At 45.2% G+C, this 23856-nt stretch overlaps 1 protein-coding gene across 2 annotated transcripts in view; it reads left to right on the forward strand.

Annotated features, from left to right (window-relative positions):
* The window catches only part of LOC106611378 (EMILIN-1-A), a 103710-nt gene extending 80651 nt beyond the window's left edge, over positions 1-23059 (forward strand). Inside the window, exons 2-9 of one of the 2 annotated variants that reach the window (XM_014211540.3) lie at positions 17-139; positions 8009-8220; positions 8351-10888; positions 11717-11743; positions 12505-12630; positions 12764-12781; positions 14467-14601; positions 17446-23059. In XM_014211540.3, coding sequence (XP_014067015.2) covers positions 17-139; positions 8009-8220; positions 8351-10888; positions 11717-11743; positions 12505-12630; positions 12764-12781; positions 14467-14601; positions 17446-17768 — 3502 coding nt within the window. In that variant the 3' untranslated portion in view covers positions 17769-23059. The remainder of the gene's footprint in view (positions 1-16; positions 140-8008; positions 8221-8350; positions 10889-11716; positions 11744-12504; positions 12631-12763; positions 12782-14466; positions 14602-17445) is intronic. The other variant, XM_045723689.2, reaches the window with a different exon arrangement.
* The last annotated feature ends 797 nt before the right edge of the window (positions 23060-23856 follow it).

Genomic DNA, 23856 nt, shown 5'->3' on the forward strand with positions numbered 1-23856 from the left:
CTCTCCCTCCCTGTAGAAACTGGTGTGCGTATGTAGTGAAGAAGACCGTGAGCTGTGTGGTGGAGGATGGAGTGGAGACCTACGTGAAGCCTGACTACCACCCCTGCTCCTGGGGCACGCAGTGTTCCCGTATGGTGACGTGAGTATGCTTCCCTCCCCCCACACACACACACACACACACACACACACACACACACACACACACACACACACACACACACACACACACACACATCTACTCACACACACATCTACTCACACACACATCTACTCACACACACACACATCTACACACACACACACACACACACACACACATATACTCACACACACATATACAAACACGCACACACACATATACTCACACAAACACGCACACACACATATAGTCACACACACACACAAACACGCACACACACATATACTCACACACACACACATTTTCACACACACAAACACACACTCATATTCCCACACAAACATCAAATACACACACACGCGCACACACACACACATACACACACACATATACTCACACACACACACACACACATTTAACTCCAGCTGGTAAAGCTTAAGCCGACACCTTCAAACAACACACACACACACACACACACACACACCACACACACACACACACACACACACACACACACACACACACACACACACACACACACACACACACACACACACACGGGCGCTCCATTCCAGTCATCACAACCAGAACAACACACTGCTGACTTACCACTCCGACTATTTTTCCATTCTCACTCGTCACTGGGAGAGAAAGTAACCTAGTTTGTCATGCTGCTTATGGAACGAACTGAACGGGGAGACAGTTGTGTGAGAGAGCGAGACAGACAGACAGGGAGAGAAAGAGAAAGACAGACCGAGAGAGAGAGGGGGAGATAGAGAGAGGACATAGAACTTAGAACACTATCCAACCAAAAGCACAGAGACCCAAATAATGGTGAATTATGCCTTCATTACTGTGAGACTTTAAAACTCAGAACCAAAAAAGGACAGTACAACAGCAAGCAGCTGACACTAATTGATGAGTCCATAAACACAAACAACTTCTGGCAAAATTCTAAAAAAAATCAAAAAATCGAAATGAGGAATTAGTGATATAAAATGGTGACATATGGACAACCCATTTTAAAACACTCTACAACACCGTTCAAATTGACACAAACGCAGAGCAACGACAAATTCATGAGAAGTTGAATGGATTAGAAAAAGCTATAAAGGACAATCAAAATCCATTGGACTCCCCAATTACTGACCAGGAGCTCTATAAGAAACTTCAGGCCCTCAAATTTAAAAAAAGCATGCGGACCTGATAGCATCCTAAATGAGGTGCTCAAATTTACTAGCGCAAAATTTCAATTGGCTATATTAAAACTGTTTAATTTGACCCTGAATGTAGGTTATTTCCCTGACATCTGGAATCAAGGACTCATAACCCCAATCTTTAAGAACGGAGACAAATTTGACCCTAACAATTACAGAGGCATTTGTGTGAACAGTAACCTGGTGAAGGTTTTCTGTAGTATTATAAATGTAAGATTTCTAAACTTTTACTCAAGCACAATGGCTTGAGTAAAAGCCAAATTGGATTTATACCAAATCATCACACGACCCTACACACCCTGATAGATAAACATGTCCACCAAAATAATACCAAAATATACGCTTGCTTTATCACCTTCCAAAAAGCATTTGATTCTATTTGGCATACAGGACTGTTCTACAAAGTTATTGAAAGTGGTGTAGGGGGTAAAACATATGACATAATTAAATCAATGTTCAGTTGAAGTCGGAAGTTTACATACACTTAGATTGGAGTCGTTAAAACTCGTTTTTCAACCACTCCACAGATTTCTTGTTAACAAACTACTTTTGGCAAGTCGGTTAGAACATCTACTTTTTGCATGACACAAGTCATTTTTCCAACAATTGTTTACAGACAGATTATTTAATTTATAATTCACTGTATCACAATTCCAATGGGTCAGAAGTTAACATACACTAAGTTGACTGTGCCTTTAAACAGCTTGGAAAAATCCAGAAAATGATGTCATGGCTTTAGAAGCTTCTGATAGGCTAATTTACATCATTTGAGTCAATTGGAGGTGTACCTGTGGATGTATTTCAAGGCCTACCTTCAAGCTCAGTGCCTCTTTGCTTGACATCATTGGAAAATCAAAAGAAATCAGCCAAGACCTCAGAATAAAATTGTAGACCTCCACAAGTCTGGTTCATCCTTGGGAGCAATTTCCAAATGCCTGAAGGTACCACATTCATCTGTACAAACAATAGTATGCAAGTATAAACACCATGGGACCACGCAGCCATCATACTGCTCAGGAAGGAGACGCGTTTTGTCTCCTAGAGATTAACGTACGTTGGTGCGAAAAGTGCAAATCAATCCCAGAACAACAGCAAAGGACCTTGTGAAGATGCTGGAGGAAACATGCTCAAAAGTATCTATATCCACAGTAAAATGAGTCCTATATCGACATAACCTGAAAGGCCGCTCAGCAAGGAAGAATCCACTGCTCCAAAAAAATAAAAAGCCAGACTACGGTTTGCAACTGTACATGGGGACAAAGATCGTACTTTTTGGAGAAATGTCCTCTGGTCTGATGAAACTGTTTGGCCATAATGACCATCGTTATGTTTGGAGGAAAAAGGGTGAGGCTTGCAAGCCAAAGAACACCATCCCACCCATGAAGCACGGGGGTGGCAGCATCATTTTCAGAGGGTGTTTTGCTGCACGAGGGACTGATGCACTTCACAAAATAGATGGCATCATGAGGACGAAAAATTATGTGGATATATTGAAGCAACATCTCAAGACATCAGTCAGGAAGTTAAAGCTTGGTTGCTAATGGGTCTTCCAAATGGACAATTACCACAAGCATACTTCCAAAGTTGTGGCAAAATGGCTTAAGGGCAACAAAGTCAATGTATTGGAGTGGCCATCACAAAGCCCTGACCTCAGTCCTATAGAACATTTGTGGCAGAACTGAAAAAGTGTGTGCGAGCAAGGAGGCCTACAAACCTGACTCAGTTACACCAGCTCTGTCAGGAGGAATGGGCCAAAATTCGCCCAACTTATTGTGGGAAGCTTGTGGAAGGCTACCTGAAACGTTTGACCCAAGTTAAACAATTTAAAGGCAATGTTACCAAATTCTAATTGAGTGTATCTAAACTTCTGACCCACTGGGAATGTGATGAAAGAAAAAAAAGCTGAAATAAACATTGTACCTACTATTATTTTGACATTTCAGAATCTTAAAATAAAGTGTGTGATTCTAACTGACCTAAGACATGGAATTTTTACTCTGATTAAATATCAGGAGTTGTGAAAAACTGAGTTGAAATGTATTTGGCTAAGGTGTATGTAAACTTCCGACTTCAACTGTATACTGGCATTACGTGCAGCATTAAAATTGGCAAGAAAAGAACAGAATACTTTAACCAGGGGCGGGGCCTTCGCCAGTGTTGCAATCTGAGCCCTGCACTCTTCAATTTTTACGTCAACGAATTGGCATCTATTCTAGAAAAATCCTCAGCCCCTGGTGTTAGTCTCCGCAATTCAGAGGTTAAATGCCTGCTCTTCGCAGATGATCTATGCCTGCTGTCACCCACAGCACATGGCATACAGCAGAGCCTGGACATGCTAGAGCAGTACTGCCAGACCTGGGCCCTGGCAGTAAACCCCCAAAATACTAAAATAATGATTTTCCAGAGAAGATCCAGATCTCAGGGAATTAGACCAAAGTTCTCAATTGGTACAAATTATATAGAGCACTGCACACACTACATTTACTTAGGTTAAAAAATAAGCTCAACTGGGCACCTTAATGAGGCAGTGAATGAACTGAGAGAGAAAGCACACAGGGCATTCTACGCCATTAAAAAGCAAATTCAAATTGAAATACCTATTAAAATTTGGCTAAAATGAATTGAATATGTCGTTGAACCAATTGCACTTAATGGCAGCGAGGTGTGGGGTCCACTTGCAAAACAAGATTTCACCAAATGGGACAAACACCCCATTGAAACCCTGCATGCAGAGTTCTGTAAGATTCTCCTACATGTCCAGAGGAAAACTACAAACAATGCATGCAGGGCAGAATTAGGCCAATATCCACTAATAATAAAACCTCAAAAAAGAGCAATTAAGTTTTGGAAACATCTTAAATACAGTGACCCCCCTCTCATATCATTACCAATTCCTGCAATGCCAAGAGCTGAGCAAAGAAAGAGTCCCCTCATCCAGCTGGTCCTGTTGCTGAGTTCACAAACCTGTTCTACTAACACACTGAAGCCTCAGGACCAGAACATCCAATCAATCAGAATAAAACAAATTACAACACAAACAAAACAAAATTATATTGCTTATTGGGAAACACAAGTACAAAGCAAAATGCAGTGATATCTGGCCCTAAATAGACAGTACATCGTCGTTAACTATTTGACCGTGGTTACTGATCAAAACCTTAGAAAAACCTTGATAAAGTACAGGCTCAGTGAGCACAGCCTTGCCATTGAGAAGGGTAGACACAGGAAAACCTGGCTCCCTGTAGAGGAAAGGCTGTGCAACCACTGCACAACAGCAAAACCTGAGACAGAGCTGCATTTCCTGACAAAATGTAAAAAATATAAACAATTAGAGTGTCATTTCCCAAAATTCGAAACCGTTATTCAAGGGTTCAAAGACCTCTCTGATGAGAATAGGCTACCCGTCCTGTTGGGGGAGGACACAGAGAGCTGTGGGTTGGCAGCGCACTACATTGCTGCCTGCCATAAGATGAGAGACAGTGTCTAACAGACCAATCAACCTGCACATGTCCTCTACTGTATCCTTATTGTTATTGTTCAATGTATGGTTATTTTGACCCTTGGTTATTGTTGTTACTGTTGTCCTGTTGACAATTATATTCTTATTATCTTAATATTGTAAATATCCAAAGTAAGTTTTGGCAATATGTACATTGTTACGTCATGCCAATAAAGCAAATATAATTTAATTTAATTGAGAGAGGTAGAGAGAGGGAGAGAGAGAGAGACAGATGTGACGATTCACTAAATAAATGTAACAAATATTCCTGTGAAATCAGGACCTTTCTGACTAATCTGAAACCCATACTATATCCCTTTCTCTCGCTCTCTTTCTCTGTCTCTCTCTGTCTCTCTCTCTCTTTCTCTCTCTCTCTGTCTATCTCTCTCTGTCTCTCTCTCTCTCTCTCTGTCTCTCTCTGTCTCTCTCTCTCTCTCTCTCTCTCTCTCTCTCTCTGTCTCTCTCTCTCTGTGTCTGTCTCTCTCTGTCTCTCTCTCTCTCTGTCTCTCTCTCTCTCTCTCTCTCTCTCTGTCTGTCTCTCTTTCTGTCTCTCCCTCTCTATGTCTCTGTCTGTCTGTCTGTCTGTCTGTCTGTCTGTCTGTCTGTCTGTCTGTCTGTCTGTCTGTCTGTCTGTCTGTCTGTCTGTCTGTCTGTCTGTCTGTCTGTCTGTCTGTCTGTCTGTCGCTCTCTCTCTGTCTGTCGCTCTCTCTCTGTCTGTCTCTCTCTCTGTCACTGTCGCTGTCTCTGTCTCTGTCTCTCTCTCTCTCTCTCTTGCGCTGTCTCTCTCTCTGTCTGAGTCTGTGTGGAGCGTGTGTTTGTTTGTCTGTTCTAATTGTTTGATAATCAGGATCTCATTTTGGAGTTTGGCTTCCACGCTCCATTGCAGCATACAGTACATTTGCTACAGCCTGAGGACTTCATTCAGGGATTTGCATACAGAGTATTCTCATCCATCAGAGGGGGGGGGGGGGGGGGGGCTATGAACTATGGCTAGCTAACCAATTAAAACACAGCCTGAGTTTCGATAAGGTTAATGTAAATATTGAGAAAGAGAGATAGAGAGACAGACGTGACGACTCACTAAATGTAACAAATATTCCTTTCTGACTAATCTGAAACCCATACTATATCCCTTTCTCTCTGTCTCTCTCTCTCTCTCTCTCTGTTTCTCTCTCTGTCTCTCTCTCTCTGTGTGTCTCTCTCTATCTCTGTCTCTAACTCTCGCTCTCTCTCCCTCTCTGTGTCTCTCTCTCTGTCTCTCTTTCTGTCTGTCTCTCTGCCTCTCGTGCTCTCTGTCTCTCTTTTTCGCGCTCTCTCTCTCTCTCTTTCTCTCTCTCTCTGTCTGTCTGTCTCTCTCTCTCTCTCTCTCTCTCTACTTCACAGCTGGGAAGCAGATGTCTGTGTATGAGCCTGAAGAATACAGTACATACACAGGAAATAGAACAATACATGCCTGTTCATGTGCAGGGGGAGTCATTGTGAAACATTTCTTCAAATTTAAAAGGGTTTCTTCTGAACGCAGTCCAAGCTAAATTTGGAGACTATTTGTTTGTTTGTTTGTCTGTTCTAATTGTTTGACAATCAGGATCTAATTTTGACGTTTGGCTTCCACACTCCATTGCAGCATACAGTACATTTGCTACAGCCTGAGGTCGATGAGGTTAATGTAAACACTGGGCCATTTGACTTGTGTATTGCGTATGTTCGTACAGTAATTCAATATGTTTAGACAGTTATCACAGATGTGCGCAATGAAGTGCAGTGCTCCTTTAGATGACATGATTGGGTAACAGGAGATTGCGATGCATGCCTACCATGCCTAAGTCTTTTACAGTAGAGAGTGACTATAAGGACACAAGGCGAGACCCAGATGCAGACACGGGAGGCAGATGGTTTGAGTCTTGATATTTATTAAACAATCCAAAAGGGGTAGGCAAGAGAATGTTCGTGGACAGGCAAAAGGTCAAAACCAATTCAGAGTCCAGGAGGTACAGAGTGGCAGGCAGAATGGTCAGGCAGGTGGGTACGGAGTCCAGAAACAGGCAAGGGTCAAAAACCGGGAGGACTAGCAAAAGAGAATAGAAGCAGGAGTACGTGAAAAATGCTGGTTGACTTGAAAGGCATACAAGACGAACTGGCACAGAGAGACAGGAAACACAGGGATATATACACCAGGGAACATAAGTGACACCTGGAGGGGGGTGAAGACAGTCACAAGATAGGTGAAACAGATCAGGGTGTGACAGTAACAGATGTTTCTGATACTATGTTAAACACTAGAGTGGAGAAGGAGCTGGTGGATTAATTGCAAACATGTTGAGGTCTGAATAGTTTCCCCAGTAAATGATTTAATTAACGTTGGTATTCAGTGAGGATTAGAGTTACAGCAAACTGCCCGTCAGGGCAGAAACCAGCCTCCGATGTTTACGTTTTGTTTTCATGCCTCCGAGCCTGGGAACGATGTGAAAATCTCAAATGAAATGCAAACGTAATTAGGGAGAAAATGCTTGTTACTTGGCTTTGTGGCCTGTAATGAGTGCGTTTTGGTTTGAGATGCATAAACATTCTCCATAAAGGTCTTTGGCTGAGAGTGCAGTTTCAAGAGTTCAGGCCAACAGAATAGCCAACAGGCCTATTGAAACTCAGTGGTAGGAACTCCAGTTCAACTTGGAAATAACAGATATTAAATAAACAAAATGTGTGAAGTGGTATAAAAAAAAGCCTGTTAAAATTAGAACGAATGTTGAATTCTGCCAATGGCTAGTGGTGTTATAGATTACATTATTATTGATACATTTACGTCCTTTAGCAGACACTCTTATCCAGAGCTACTTACCGTAGTGAATATATACATTTTCGTACTGGTCCCTCGTGGGAATCAAACCCACAACCCTGGCGTTGCTCTACCAACTGAGCCACATTTTTTACAAAACTTTGGTCAACGTGTCAGGGGCCAAAGGCAGATGTACAATAAGTTGACAATTACCACCCCTGACCAATTATAATTACGTAGTGTCAATAACATTTACATTTAGTTAACACTCCTATTCTTATCCACTGCGACCAACAATAAGTGTATTCAACTAAGAAAGGTGAGACAACCTCATTGTAAATCACTTCACCATTGTTGTCGTTGTCTCTGATTCTCAACAGGTATCGAACGTATATGAAGCCGCGGTACAAGGTGGCCTACAAGATGGTGACGGACATGGAGTGGAAGTGTTGCCATGGTTACACCGGAGATGACTGTAGTGAAGGGCCGAGCGGAGGGTCGGGGACCCAGATCGCTACAGCCAGACCCAAACCGTCCCGACCGGGACAGACCGGAACCGACACAGGTCACAGAGGGCAGAGTGGAGGAGACGGTGGGTGGATGTTTATGTTCCTGCTCTCCCTCTTCCTCTTCCTCCTCTTCAGTCCTTGTCTTCTCCATTTTTCATGGGAGCTGTCATCCTCTTATAATATAAGTATAATAATATTCTGTTTGTGTTCCAGGGCGAGGCGACAGCGACAAGACGCGGCAGCTGGAGGACAAGATCCAGAGCCTAACCAAGGACCTCCAGGACCTGCAGTCCACACTGAGGGGCATGAACGAACGCTTCCAGGAGGAGATGCGCAAACCGGGTTTCAGTGGTGGTGGCACCAAGGCCCCAGCGGACGCGGCCCAGCCGGAGATTAAGGACACCATCCACAGCATCCAGACCAAACTAGACCAGCTGGACAACAGGACCCAGGCTCACGACAAGACCTTGGTCAGCATCAACAACCACCTGGTCAACGGGAATGGCGGCGGTGGGAATGATCTTGGTGGTGGCACTGGCGACTCCTCTGGAGGCACCGGTGGGATTAGCGGTGGGAAGCTCAACACGCTGAAAGAGGAGATCCTGAGGGAGCTGGAGAGAAGGGTGTCTCTGTCCTGCTCCTCCTGCCAGTCGGGGGTTGAGGACCTGCGGAGACAGCAGCAGGAGGACAGGGAGCGGATCCGTGCACTGGAGAAGCAGCTGAATGCCGTGGATGGACGATATCGCCAGAGCCTGGATGGCCTGCGCCGCGAGGTGACGCGCTCCCAGGGCTGCTGCGATTCTGTCACCGACCTCAAGTACAGGGTCACAGATGCTGAAAGGAAGATCAGCTCCATATCAGAGAACTACGATGTCATCCAAAACCGCCTGGATAAGGAGCTGGGCAGTGGCGGTGGTAGTAATGGAGGTGGAGGTTTGCCAGGAGGTGGAGGTGGCTTTGGCCCTGGAAGTGGTGGCTTTGGCCCTGGAGGTGGCAGCGGGTTACCCAGGGTGATAGAGGACAGGCTGGACGGTCGTCTGAGGGACCTTGAGAGGTGGGTGAACAGCACAATGCAGCACACAGAGGAGACAGAGAAAGACCTGAAGGACTACTTCAACCGTGAGTTGGGTGACCTCAGGACCGTGTTCCTGGACCGTTTTGACGACCAGGGATACCGCATCGGCGACATAGAGCTAGACGTGGGCATTGTAAAGGACCTCGTGTCGGACCACGACAAGAAGCTGACCCACCTGGAGAACTCCACGGCGCTACTAGACAAGAGTCTGACTGACTGTGGCTGTGGAGGAACAGGAGGAGAAGCTGGAGGAGGAGGAGTTAGAGGAGGTGGAAGAGAAGATGGAGGAGGAAGTAGAGGAACCGAAGGAACAGGGGGAATGGGAGGGAGAGGAGCTGAAGGTGGAGCAGGGGAAGGAGGAAGGGGAGATACAGGAGGAACAGGAACTGAAGGAAGGAGAGATGGAGGAACAGGGGGAATCGGAGGAGGATGGGGAGGAGCTGGAGGTGGAGCAGGGGAAGGAGGAAGGGGAGATACAGGAGGAACAGGAACTGAAGGAAGGAGAGATGGAGGAACAGGGGGAACCGGAGGAGGATGGGGAGGAGCTGGAGGGGACGGAGGAAACGATTACGATGGAGACACTGTGAAGTCTATCACCTGGAGGGTGGTGGCCAATGAGGACGAGATCCGACGCTTCGACACACGGATCAAGGACCTGTCCGTCTCGGGCGACTCCCTCATGGACAAGGTGCTGGACCTCAGCCACGACATCCGCAAGATCAAAGCCCTGACCGGAAACAATGGCGAGCACTTCAACCGCATCGTCACAGAAGTTGAGACGCTCGGGCGTGGCATGGATGACTGCGACGTCTGTGGAAGAGTGGAAGACGAGTTCAAGAAGCTGAAGAACCACACCCTGAACCGCTGGGAGAAGGACATCAACGCCATCCGGAACCGGGTGGATTCGGACCAAAGCTTTTGCTCCCAGGTGTGCTCCACCCTACAGGAAGAGGTGGCGGAACTCCGGGAGGAGGTGGGGAAATGTAGCAACCAGTGTAAGATCCACCTGGAGACCCCAACAACAGGAGGTGGCACTGGAGGACGAGGCCTGGATGAACCTGAGAAGCCCCTGGACGGCCACAGTGTGATCGGAGGCACGTCCAACAACGGCCACCTCAAGTCCCTGCAGGGCGAGCTCTCCGAGGTCATCCTGACCTTTAGCTCCATCAACGACACGCTGAGGGGCCTGGAGCACACAGTGCAGAAACACGGCAGTGTCATCACGGACCTGGGCAACACCAAAGACAAGATCATCTCTGAGCTGGACAAGATACAGCAGGAGGTGACTGAGCACATCGAGAAGAGCCGCGACCGCCTCGACGGGGTGGATCGCGATGTGCGACGCTTCGAGAGCACCCTAGTGGTGGAGGTGGGCGACTGCAAGCGATCTGGCGACGGCCTGGAGAAGAGGCTGTCCAAGATGGAGGGCGTGTGCGGACGGCTGGACGGCGTCTCTGACTCGCTCCAGAGGATCAAGGAGGGGCTGAACAAGCACATGTCGGGCCTGTGGAACTGTGTGAATGGTCTGAACGCCACGGTCATCTCCCATGGAGGGATTATTAAGAGCATCCAGACCACTCAGCTGGACGGGATCCACGGGAAGATCAAGAACCTCAACTCGTCTGTCAGTCACATCCTCACTGAGTTCCAGAATCTTTTGGAACAGGACCTGACCGGTGAGTATGTTGACTTGACACTGTATTCCTTTCAGAGAGATTATGGTCTAGACCAGGGCTCTCCAACCCTGTTCCTGGAGAGATACCCTCCTGTAGGTTTAAACCAGGACTCTCCAACCCTGTTCCTGGAGAGATACCCTCCTGTAGGTTTAAACCAGGACTCTCCAACCCTGTTCCTGGAGATATACCCTCCTGTAGGTTTAAACCAGGACTCTCCAACCCTGTTCCTGGAGATATACCCTCCTGTAGGTTTAAACCAGGACTCTCCAACCCTGTTCCTGGAGAGATACCCTCCTGTAGGTTTTCACTCCAACCCCAGGTGGAACTAACCTGGTTCAGCTTATCAACCAGCTAGTTATTAGAATCAACCCGCTGGGCACAGACATCAGTTCAACGTCTGGTTTTGATTTACATTTGGTTGACTTGTCATTTAACAGGAATTCAATGTTAAAACAACTCACCATGTCATTGGATTTAGATAAAAATGTTGATTATCCAATCAGTTTTCCACATTGATTTTCTTGTTTGAAATTACATGGCAACAACATTGATTCAACCAGTTTTTGCCCAGTGGGAGTGGCACTTGATTAGGTTTGGAGTGAAAACCTAGAGGACGGTAGCTCTCCAGGAACAGGGTTGGAGAGCCCTGATCTAGATCCAACGTAGTAACTACAGAAATTAAACAATGCATGGTTTGAAAATATAAAGCATATTCATTTAGAGAGGATTTACATTGACACAGAGTATTTTCTGAGTTCATGTTGACAAATATATATTGATATTTTTGATTAAACTTATCCTCTCTCTCTCACATGTTCTGCTTTGTAGGTGTGCAGTTGGTTAGAGGTTTGAATGGTACACAGCTTTTGGTAAAACTGAACTAAAACCGTAATGTGTCTTAAACGCTAGACTAACCTTATCCTGTCTATACTTGACCAGTCTACAAGACAGCACATCCAGTGGGTATAAGGACACAATGAACACTGGTGCATATGTAAAGTCTCAAGTAACACATTTGCACCCACGTGTCAACATACAGAACGGTGTTAGCTACAATAAACACAGAGGCCCATCGAACAACACCAAGAAACAGACTGATGATTACAACAACATTAATAATCCACTAATTAAAACTAACAGTGTCTATTTGTGTAATATGTGAGTCTCACGTTAAATGTTGGCCTGCTATTAGTGTGTCTGTCTGTTGTGCAGTCTTTCATAACACTCCTCGAGTCTTCTCGGGTTACACACGTCTCAGTGTTCAAATAATCTGATGCTTCTGTGTCCGGAGGGAACAATGTATTATAATTTCGTAATACCTCATTCAGTGACATATCTGAGTGAGAAAACTCCTCCACTGTATCGTTACAGTAGTTTTGTCTGGAATGGTTTCTATGTTCCCTAACAGGCCGTCTTTGGGTCAACTTTGATTTTTTTCAGTTAAATATAATGTCAATTATTAAAGTTACTTCAATTATTAAATGACTTAAATAACTTAAATAAATACGTAATATTTAAATTATAACGTGTATTGATTATTCAACTATTGAAATGTGAATAAAAAAAAAGGAATATTAAGTTATTAACATTGTTGTCATTGCCTCCCACCACCCTAGGCCTGCCTGGTCCTCCAGGTCCCTCTGGGGAGAGAGGGTTCCAAGGGCTGCCTGGCGCTAAGGGGCCCCAAGGCAGGGACGGATCCCCGGGCAGGCAGGGAGAGAACGGGCCCAGAGGATCACCAGGTTAACAGGAACCATACAAGCCCTTTATAAATCAGTCTTCATGCCTCAGAAAATGTGTTTTTATATGTTGATGTTTGACTGAACGGTTTGAATCAGTCTAACTCGTCTCTTCCTCTCTTTTTTTCCACTGCAGGCCTCAAAGGTGAACGAGGTATGTTCATGTTTCATTATTTGCATTTTGAGTCTGACATGTTAGCAATGTGCTAATGCACTCAACAGTGCTGTGTGTTACATGTCATTACATAACATGAGTATTGCTGAGGGTCATTAACAGTCAGGGTGAATGGAGTTCTGTGTGAGTGTGTGTGGGGATCACTGTATAGGTCAGAGGTCAGCATCTGAGGATTAATGAGAACATCCTCAGAGGTAGCCAGGGAATGTGCACATAGTGCTTACTGGGTCAGCTTGAGGGTTACGTGTGGTGATTGTGAGATACATAGTGTGGCTATTAGTGTGTGTGTGTGTGTGTGTGTGTGCATGTGTTTGTGTGTCTATCTGTGTGTGGTGTGCGTGGATGTGTGTGTCCCTTTTTGTGTGTGTTTTCATGTGAGCTAGAGTTGTTGACCCCTTTTTGTTTTACATAACCGCTCTGTAACATTCCCATCATGATGGCAACTGCATCTGAAAGATACTGAACAAAAATACTGGAAACACAACATGTAAAGTGTTGGTCCCATGTTTCATGAGATGAAATAAAAGATTCCCGAAATTTTCCATACGTAAAAAACCTATTTCTCTCAAATTTTGTGCACATATTTGTTAACATCCTTCTTAGTTAGTATTTCTCCTTTGCCAAGATAATCCATCCACCTGACAGATGTGGCATATCAAGAAGCTGATTAAACAGCATGATCATTATACAGGTGCACCTTGTCCTGGGGATAACGATAACCACTGGCATTCACAGATGAATCCCGGTTTCAACTGTACCGGGCAGATGGCAGACAGCGTGTATGGAGTTGTGTGGGCGAGCGGCTTGCTAATGTCAATGTTGTGAGCAGAGTGGCGGTGGGGTTATGGTATGGGCAGGCATAAGCTATGGATAACGAACACTACTGCACTTTATTGATGGCAATTTGAATGCACAGAGATACCGTGACGATATCCTGATGCCCATTGTCGTGTCATTCACCTGCCGCCATCACCTCATGTTTCAGCGTAAAGTATGGCCGCATGTCGCAAGGATCCGTACACAATTCCTGGAAGCAGAATATGTCCCAGTTCTTCCATGACCTGCATACTCACCAGACATGTCACCCATTGAGCATGTTTGGGATGCTCTGGATCGATGTGTACGACATCATGTTCCAGTTCTCTCAAATATCCAGCATCTTCACACAGCTATTAAAGAGGAGTTTGAAAACATTCCACGGGCTACAATCAACAAATTGATCAACTCGATGCGAAAGAGATGTCACGTTGCATGAGGCAAATGGTGGTCACACCAGATACTGACTAGTTTTCTGATCCACTGCTTTTTAAGGTATCTGGTCACCAAAAAATGCATATCTGTATTCCTAGTCATGTGAAATCCATAGATTAGGGCCTAATGAATTTATTTCAATTGACTGATTTCCTTATATGAACTGTAACTCAGTGAAATCTTCGAAATTGTTGCATATTACATTTATATTTTTATTCAGTGTAGATTAGAGGGCTGTAACCGTCTTGAACAAAAGTCTCTCTCTTGCTATGTTCCTTACACGTTGTTTACTTTGCCATGTTGTCTGTAATGAACCGTGAACATGGATTTCCTCATGTCAGAACAATGAAATATCATATATAGTTGATAATAGCCATGCTCTCTCTAAGATGTTGTTGTAATTTTGCCCTCAGGTATGCCAGGTGCCGATGCCAACGTGCGCAAGCTGTCCTTCTCTGCCGCTCTCACCTACCCCATGCTTAGTGCTGGCACCATCGTCTTCGACAAGATCTTTGTCAACGAGGGAGAGTTCTATGAGCCGCGGACTGGTACTGAATAGATAGGACTTGTTTTGTTTTCGGGTTGAATAAGTATTCACAAACATGAACAGTGCATGCTACTGATACCAACTTGTACTGGGAAGAGACACACACACACACAGGCATAGACACACGCATACAAACACACAATAATATATGCACTATCCACACACATACACATGGATTTTGTGTTGTAGATATGTGGTAGTAGAGTAGTGCCCTGAGGGCACACACTTAATGTGTTGTGAAATCTGTTGTGTAATGTAATGTGTTTAGTTGTACATAACTGCCTTAATTTTGCTGGACCCCAGGAAGAGTAGCTGCTGCCTTGGCAGGAACAAATAGGAATGCATTATAAACCCCAGGAAGAGTAGCTCCTGCTTTGGCAGGAACTAATGGGGAGCCATAATAATCCCCAGGAAGAGTAGCTGCTGCCTTCCCCAGGAACTAATGGGGGATCCATGATAAACTCCAGGAAGAGTAGCTGCTGCCTTGGCAGGAACTAATAGGAATGCATTATAAACCCCAGGAAGAGTAGCTCCTGCTTTGGCAAGAACTAATGGGGATCCATAATAAATACAAATACAAATACTGAGTTCATTTATACTCACAGAGTACAGCAGTTAGTTACAGTGAGGGGAAAAAAGTATTTGATCCCCTGCTGATTTTGTACGTTTGCCCACTGACAAAGAAATTATCAGTCTATAATTTTAATGGTAGGTTTATTTGAACAGTGAGAAACAGAATAACAACAAAAAATCCAGAAAAACGCATGTCAAAAATGCTATAAATTGATTTGCATTTTAATGAGGGAAATAAGTATTTTACCCCCTCTCAATCAGAAAGATTTCTGTCTCCCAGGTGTATTTTATACAGGTAACGAGCTGAGATTAGGAGCACACTCTTAAAGGGAGTGCTCCTAATCTCAGTTTGTTACCTGTATAAAAGACACCTGTCCACAGAAGCAATCAATCAATCAGATTCCAAACTCTCCACCATGGCCAAGACCAAAGAGCTCTCCAAGGATGTCAGGGACAAGATTGTAGACCTACACAAGGCTGGAATGGGCTACAAGACCATCGCCAAGCAGCTTGGTGAGAAGGTGACAACAGTTGGTGCGATTATTTGCAAATGGAAGAAACACAAAAGAACTGTCAATCTCCCTCGGCCTGGGGCTCCATGCAAGATCTCACCTCGTGGAGTTGCAATGATCATGAGAACGGTGAGGAATCAGCCCAGAACTACACGGGAGGATCTTGTCAATGATCTCAAGGCAGCTGGGACCATAGTCACCAAGAAAACAATTGGTAACACACTACGCCGTGAAGGACTAAAATCCTGCAGCGCCCGCAAGGTCCCTGTCACGTCCTGACCAGTATAAGGGTTATTTGTTATTGTAGTTTGGTCAGGATGTGGCAGAGGGTATTTTGTTTATGTGGTTCGGGGTGGTGATTTATGTAGTAGGGTGTTTGATTTATTATTTCCGGGTTTTGGTCTATGTTCTATGTTTTGTATTTCTATGTTCTTTCTGGTTTGTTGTATTTCTATGTTTAGGTTGATGGGGGGTTGGACTCTCAATTGAAGGCAGGTGCTTTCTCGTTGCCTCTGATTGAGAGTCCTATATATGGTATATGTGTTTGGTTAAGTGTTTGTGGGAGATTGTTTCTGGTTTTGCCTGTGTGAGCATGACAAGACTGTTTTGTTGTTCGTGCGTTCTTCGGTTTGTTGTTTTGGTGTTCTCTTTATTTAAAATAAATATCAAGATGAGCATCCACATTCCTGCTGCGTTTTTGTCCTCTATTCGCGACGACAACCGTTACAGTCCCCCTGCTCAAGAAAGCACATATACATGCCCGTCTGAAGTTTGCCAATGAACATCTGAATGATTCAGAGGACCACTGGGTGAAAGTGTTGTGGTCAGATGAGACCAAAATTGAGCTTTTTGGCATCAACTCAACTCGCCGTGTTTGGAGGAGGAGGAATGCTGCCTATGACCCCAAGAACACCATCCCCACCGTCAAACATGGAGGTGGAAACATGCTTTGGGGGTGTTTTTCTGCTAAGGGGACAGGACAACTTCACCGCATCAAAGGGATGATGGACGGGGCCATGTACCGTCAAATCTTGGGTGAGAACCTGTTCCCTCAGTCAGGGCATTGAAAATGGATCGTGGATGGGTAATCCAGCATGACAATGACCCAAAACACACGGCCAAGGAAACCCAGGAGTGGCTCAAGAAAAAGGACATTAAGGTCCTGGAGTGGCCTAGCCAGTCTCCAGACCTTAATCCCTCTAGAAAATCTGTGGAGGGAGCTGAAGGTTCGAGTTGCCTAACGTCAGCCTCGAAACCTTAATGACTTGGAGAAGATCTGCAAAGAGGAGTGGGAGAAAATCCCTCCTGAGATGTGTGCAAACTTGGTGGCCAACAAGAAGAAACGTCTGACCTCTGTGATTGCCAACAAGGGTTTTGCCACCAAGTACTAAGTCATGTTTTGCAGAGGGGTCAAATACTTATTTCCCTTATTAAAATGCAAATCAATTTATAACATTTTTGACATGCGGTTTTCTGGATTTTTTTGCTGTTCTATCTCTCACTGTTCAAATAAACCTACTATTAAAATTATAGACGGATCATTTGTTTGTCAGTGGGCAAACGTACAAAATCAGCAGGGGATTAAATACTTTTTTCCCTCACTGTACATCATCGTTTGAGTTAATGTACAATGAGCCAACTTTCAAACCAAGCCATAAGCCTAAACACGCAACTGTTTGCTGTATTGCTGTGTACAACATCAGTAAGTATGCTAAGCTAATGCTAACCTCACTATCCCTCACTATCTCTGTGTTGCCCAGGCATCTTCACGGCTCCCGTTGATGGCCACTACTTCTTCAGCGCAATCCTGACTGGCCACAAGAACGAGAAGATTGAGGCGGTGCTGTCCAAGTCCAACTACGGCATGGCCCGTGTGGACTCCGGGGGATACCAGCCAGAGGGACTGGAGAACAAGCCGGTAGCCGAGGCCAAGATCACCCCCGGCTCCCTGGCTGTGTTCAACATCATCCTGCCCCTCCAGGCCCGAGACACAGTCTGCATTGACCTGGTCATGGGCAAGCTGGCCCACTCTGTAGAGCCTCTCACCATCTTCAGTGGAATGCTGCTGTATGAACATATGTAAGCCAAAACCCCCTAGCTTGTCCATCTGGAACATAAGAGAGGGAGAGGAAGGAAGAAACGGAAGAAGGACGAGGGAAGAAGAAAGTTAGAGAAGAGAGGGGTTGGGGTTGGTCCCCATTCTGGACTGTTTAGACTCACAGTTTGAATTGACAACCGCTTTTCAAAGCAAAACGACAGGGTCCAGAGATGGAATTACTTTAAATCAACTCGTGAAACACGGGAACGAACGACAACTAGGAGACGACTACGACAGAAAAGTGTTGTGTTTCTCCCTCTGTGTGTCATTCCTGGCCCTCTGATGTTGTGAGACCTGATGAACTGCTTGAACAAATACAGGATGTACTGTAAACTAAGTAGCAGACTGAGAGACTTCGTCCTTCGTTTTTTTTAACCTAGTTCGTCCAGTATTTGGAGAAGTGTTTTTCACACCAAATTTGTTGCTACTACTGCAGGATTTTTCTATGGTTATTCTTATTACTATGTCCCTGTTTCTATATTACTCACTCCAGGCATGGGGCTCAGCGTACAGTAGTCCTCAGTCTGCTTGACATCCCACCTTTGCTGCAAAGGGTTTCCCTGACAAAGAACCAGACCCACTGAAAAGGTCTGAGGTTAACCGGAAGTTAGGAATAGGGGAGAGAACCAGGAATGAGAAATTCCTTGCTTGATTTTCTATAGCTGATTTCTATGGTGATGAATTCACATTTTGTGATTTTAATGTTATCGTGCACCTTTCTGCCTCCTTGTCTCTCTGTTCTGTAATGCCTTTGGATTGGCGATCCAAACCTTGGCCTTGTTGACGATATTGCTACAGCTTAAGTGTGTTATACTGGTGGTTCCCAAAGCCTTTTATGTGCCATACGTGAACTAGCTAAATGTGCCGTCCGTGATCTAACTAAATGTGCCATTCGTGACCTAGCTAAATGTGCCGTCCCTGACCTAGCTAAATGTGCCGTCCGTGACCTAGCTAAACGTGTGGTCCGTGACCTAGCTAACTGTGTTGTCCGTGACCTAGCTAAATGTGCCGTCTGTGATCTAGCTAAGTGTGCCGTTCGTGATCTAGCTAAATGTGCCATCCCTGACCTAGCTAAATGTGCCGTCCCTGACCTAGCTAAACGTGCAGTCCGTGACCTAGCTAAACGTGTGGTCCGTGACCTAGCTAAACGTGTGGTCCGTGACCGAGCTAAATGTGTTGTCCGTGACCTAGCTAAATGTGTTGTCCGTGACCGAGCTAAATGTGCCGTCCGTGACCTAGCTAAATGTGCCGTCCGTGACCTAGCTAAATGTGTTGTCCATGACCTAGCTAAATGTGTTGTCCATGACCTAGCTAAATGTGCCGTCCGTGATCTAGCTAAATGTGCTGTCCTTGACCTAGCTAAATGTGCCGTCCGTGACCTAGCTAAATGCGTTGTCCGTGACCTAGCTAAATGTGTTGTCTGTGACCTAGCTAAATGTGTTGTCTGTGACCTAGCTAAATGTGCTGTCCGTGACCTCGCTAAATTTGCCGTCCATGACCTAAAGCCTTCAGACATGTCTTGCCATGCTCCAGATGAATGAAAACATTTTCGTACCCCAGACCCAGCCTTAACCACAACCAAGTAGGAATTTGCCTCAACCAAACAGAGGGAAACTCTGCCCTATACCCCAGTACAGAAGGAAACTCTGCCCTATACCCCAGTACAGAAGGAAGCCCTGCCTTATACCCCAGTACAGAAGGAAGCCCTGCCTTATACCCCAGTACAGAAGGAAACCCTGCCTTATACCCCAGTACAGAAGGAAACTCTGCCCTATACCCCAGTACAGAAGGAAGCCCTGCCTTATACCCCAGTACAGAAGGACCACATGGCCTATAGATCCTTTATTACATCATTAGAGGGAATCAGATGATGTGACTCAGCAATCTTCAACCTAACAGAGTCACACCCCAAAGAGTGAGAAAGTCAGTCTGAAAGCCTCGGTGACCAGTCAGGAGGGAGTATCACCCCCCCCCCCGAACCCGAACCCCCCGTTTCCCCCTTAGGCACACGATGTGTTGAACGGCTGCCAAGGGCCACAAGGAGTGAGCGGATCATAAACAGAGCGATGTGCTCTCTCTCTCTCTAAGAGGCCCCGATGGACGTCATTAATCTAGGCACAGTGAAGTGTTTACACAGGACGATAAATAAGAAGCTCTCTCTGACAGCAAGGGATGATTACTTGGTCATGTCTGTCGGCTCCCCAATGTCCCAATGATGCAGAGGAATAGTTACAGGCCTTCTAATGAGCCATTGATACAGAGGTCTAGGTTCTCTAATGGCCCAGTGATACAGAAGACTAGGTTCTCTAATGGCCCAGTGATACAGAAGACTAGGTTCTCTAATGGCCCAGTGATACAGAAGACTAGGTTCTCTAATGGCCCAGTGATACAGAGGACTAGGTTCTCTAATGGCCCAGTGATACAGAGGACTAGGTTCTCTAATGGCCCAGTGATATAGAAGTCTAGGTTCTCTAATGGCCCAGTGATACAGAAGACTAGGTTCTCGAATGGCCCAGTGATACAGAAGACTAGGTTCTCTAATGGCCCAGTGATACAGAAGACTAGGTTCTCTAATGGCCCAGTGATACAGAAGACTAGGTTCTCTAATGGCCCAGTGATACAGAGGACTAGGTTTTCTAATGGCCCAGTGATACAGAAGACTAGGTTCTCTAATGGCCCAGTGATACAGAAGACTAGGTTCTCTAATGGCCCAGTGATACAGAAGACTAGGTTCTCTAATGGCCCAGTGATACAGACCGGGGCAGATGCAACAATGAGGTGCTTTCAGAGCAGGGTAGATGCAGCAATGAGGATCTTTCAGAATGGGGCAGATGCAACAATGAGGATCTTTCAGAGCGGGGCAGATGCAGCAATGGGGATCTTTCAGAGCGGGGCAGATGCAGCAATGAGGATCTTTCAGAGCGGGGCAGATGCAGCAATGAGGATCTTTCAGAGCAGGGCAGATGCAACAATGAGGCACTTTCAGTATGGGGCAGATGCAGCAATGAGGATCTTTCAGAGCAGGGCAGAGAAAATAAAAATAAGAAAAGCAGGTTAAATTGTAACAGAAACATCATGTCAGTCAACTCATTTCTTTAGTAAAAAGACAGGTGCTGCTGATAACACTGCCATCGTCATCAAGGATGTTGGAATTATTTTGGGATGAACGTGCAAAAGTAACCTACTTTTTTAAGTGATTTGTTTGACAATGAGATGAAAACATCATGACTGGTTGTGGTCATGGTACATTAAAAGTACATTTTTACAGTTAAATTACATGTCTTTACTATAAAACCCATAGGAGGGGGGGATGGTGTGGAAGCTCAGACTGACCTCTGCCTGGGTCTTCCAAATCACTAAGTCCGCCCCTGTACAGAGGAACAGTTACAGACCCTCTAATGGCCCAGTGATACACAGGAATAGTTACAGGCCCTCTAATGGCCCAGTGATACAGAGGAATAGTTACAGGACCTCTAATGGCCCAGTGATACACAGGAATAGTTACAGACCCTCTAATGGCCCAGTGATACACAGGAATAGTTACAGACCCTCTAATGGCCTATGTGATACTCCGCACCTAGTGTTTTCCCAACCCAGTCCTAGGTTCCCCCTTAACCATTTCACATATTTGATCTATTCCAACACTAGCGCACCAGAACAGGATCAGGATAGATACGTTAGACTATTAGACTATGTGTTATTTACTAGGAAATTGATTCAATTTACAGATCAGCAAATGGATACCAACATATTTGACAGAGAGGTACACCATTATGATCAAATACATGGAGTTGTATTCAAATTATATCACTATTGGAAGACGCTGCATTTAGTTGAGAAGCTGCTATCTTGCTACTCTGTGCCTTTGAGCATTTCTCCACTTGGTCCTATCTGACCTCTATGTTTGTTATTGCTAAAGGAATTCCAAAGGTTTACTCAATCTATGAAGTCACCAACAACTGGTCATTCCACATGCCAACCAAAGCAATGCTATGTATTAAAGGTCCAGTTCCTCTTTGTTTTTGCAGATCCTCCTCCCTACAGTCTAACCTTTTGCCTTGAATGTGTGATTTGGCAACACGTGTAGCTCAAATAAAGGTATTTAATTTTACAGCCATGTCCTCTACGTAGGAGTTTGTTTTGGATTAATTCTCTGCTCGGAGGGTTAGGACTCTAATCTAGCTGCTCAGAGGGTTAGGATTCTAATCCAGCTGCTCAGATGGTTAGGATTCTAATCCAGCTGCTCAGATGGTTAGGATTCTAATCCAGCTGCTCAGAGGGTTAGGATTCTAATCCAGCTGCTCAGATGGTTAGGATTCTAATCCAGCTGCTCAGATGGTTAGGATTCTAATCCAGCTGCTCAGATGGTTAGGATTCTAATCCAGCTGCTCAGAGGGTTAGGATTCTAATCCAGCTGCTCAGAGGGTTAGGATTCTAATCCAGCTGTTCAGAGGGTTAGGATTCTAATCCAGCTGCTCAGAGGGTTAGGATTCTAATCCAGCTGCTCAGAGGGTTAGGATTCTAATCCAGCTGCTCAGATGGTTAGGATTCTAATCCAGCTGCTCAGAGGGTTAGGATTCTAATCCAGCTGCTCAGAGGGTTAGGATTCTAATCCAGCTGCTCAGAGGGTTAGGATTCTAATCCAGCTGCTCAGAGGGTTAGGACTCTAATCCAGCTGCTCAGAGGGTTAGGATTCTAATCCAGCTGTTCAGAGGGTTAGGACTCTAATCCAGCTGCTCAGAGGGTTAGGATTCTAATCCAGCTGCTCAGTGGGTTAGGATTCTAATCCAGCTGCTCAGAGGGTTAGGATTCTAATCCAGCTGCTCAGAGGGTTAGGATTCTAATCCAGCTGCTCAGAGGGTTAGGATTCTAATCCAGCTGCTCAGAGGGTTAGGATTCTAATCCAGCTGCTCAGAGGGTTAGGATTCTAATCCAGCTGCTCAGAGGGTTAGGATTCTAATCCAGCTGCTCAGAGGGTTAGGACTCTAATCCAGCTGCTCAGAGGGTTAGGATTCTAATCCAGCTGCTCAGAGGGTTAGGACTCTAATCCAGCTGCTCAGAGGGTTAGGATTCTAATCCAGCTGCTCAGAGGGTTAGGACTCTAATCTAGTGGGAAAGGATGGTGATGATGTCATGTTTTGAGATATCCTCTGTCAGCGCAGTATGTAGTTTGAGCAGACTTCCCGGGTTCAGTGCTCTTGTGTGATTGCTTAAATGTATATAGGCAGTGATCCAAATGCTGTGATTTATTAATAAATACAGTATATTGTATGGAATCAAGTATTTCCATAAGTGGACCACTATTCCTGTTGATTGACTGAACCATTTGAAACTTTAGTCAAATAATATATAAATGGTTTGATTCATTTTTATTCCTGCACATTAATAAACATGACATTTTGCTTCCCCCCCTCGACCCGTGCTGTAAAGGCTGAGAAAGCGTCGAGCCACGTCATTTTCTTTTCCAGTCTGCAAGCCAAAAAGAGAAAGTCATGCTGGGAGATCTGCCCGTGAGTTCATGGAAAGAATAACATTTCACATCTGTCCATCAACGGAGACACAGAGATCACATTTTTTGACGAACAAAGTCCCATTTTCCCATTTAGTTTCTCCTGAATTGAGCTAGGATAGGACTTTAACAGCCCTGGTCGTCTAAACCAGACTCCCCCCCCCCCCCCCCCCCCCTCCCCAGACGTTTTAACCCTAAACTGGCACAGCTGATTCAATTAGTCAAAAAATCATCAAGCCTTTGACGAATCAAATCAGGTGTTCCAGTAAAAAAACAAAAAAACTTCTGGTAGGGCTGGAGGAGAGGGTTATGGTTAGGGTAACCCTGGTCTAGATGTCCAGGGAGGCTGGAGGAGAGGGTTATGGTTAGGGTAACCCTGGTCTAGATGTCCAGGGAGGCTGGAGGAGAGGGTTATGGTTAGGGTAACCCTGGTCTAGATGTCCAGGGAGGCTGGAGGAGAGGGTTATGGTTAGGGTAACCCTGGTCTAGATGTCCAGGGAGGCTGGAGGAGAGGGTTATGGTTAGGGTAACCCTTGTCTAGATGTCCAGGGGGGCTGGAGGAGA

The sequence above is a fragment of the Salmo salar genome, chromosome 09 (assembly GCF_965601325.2).
Source record: "Salmo salar chromosome 09, fSalSal1, whole genome shotgun sequence".
Lineage (NCBI taxonomy): Eukaryota > Metazoa > Chordata > Actinopteri > Salmoniformes > Salmonidae > Salmo > Salmo salar.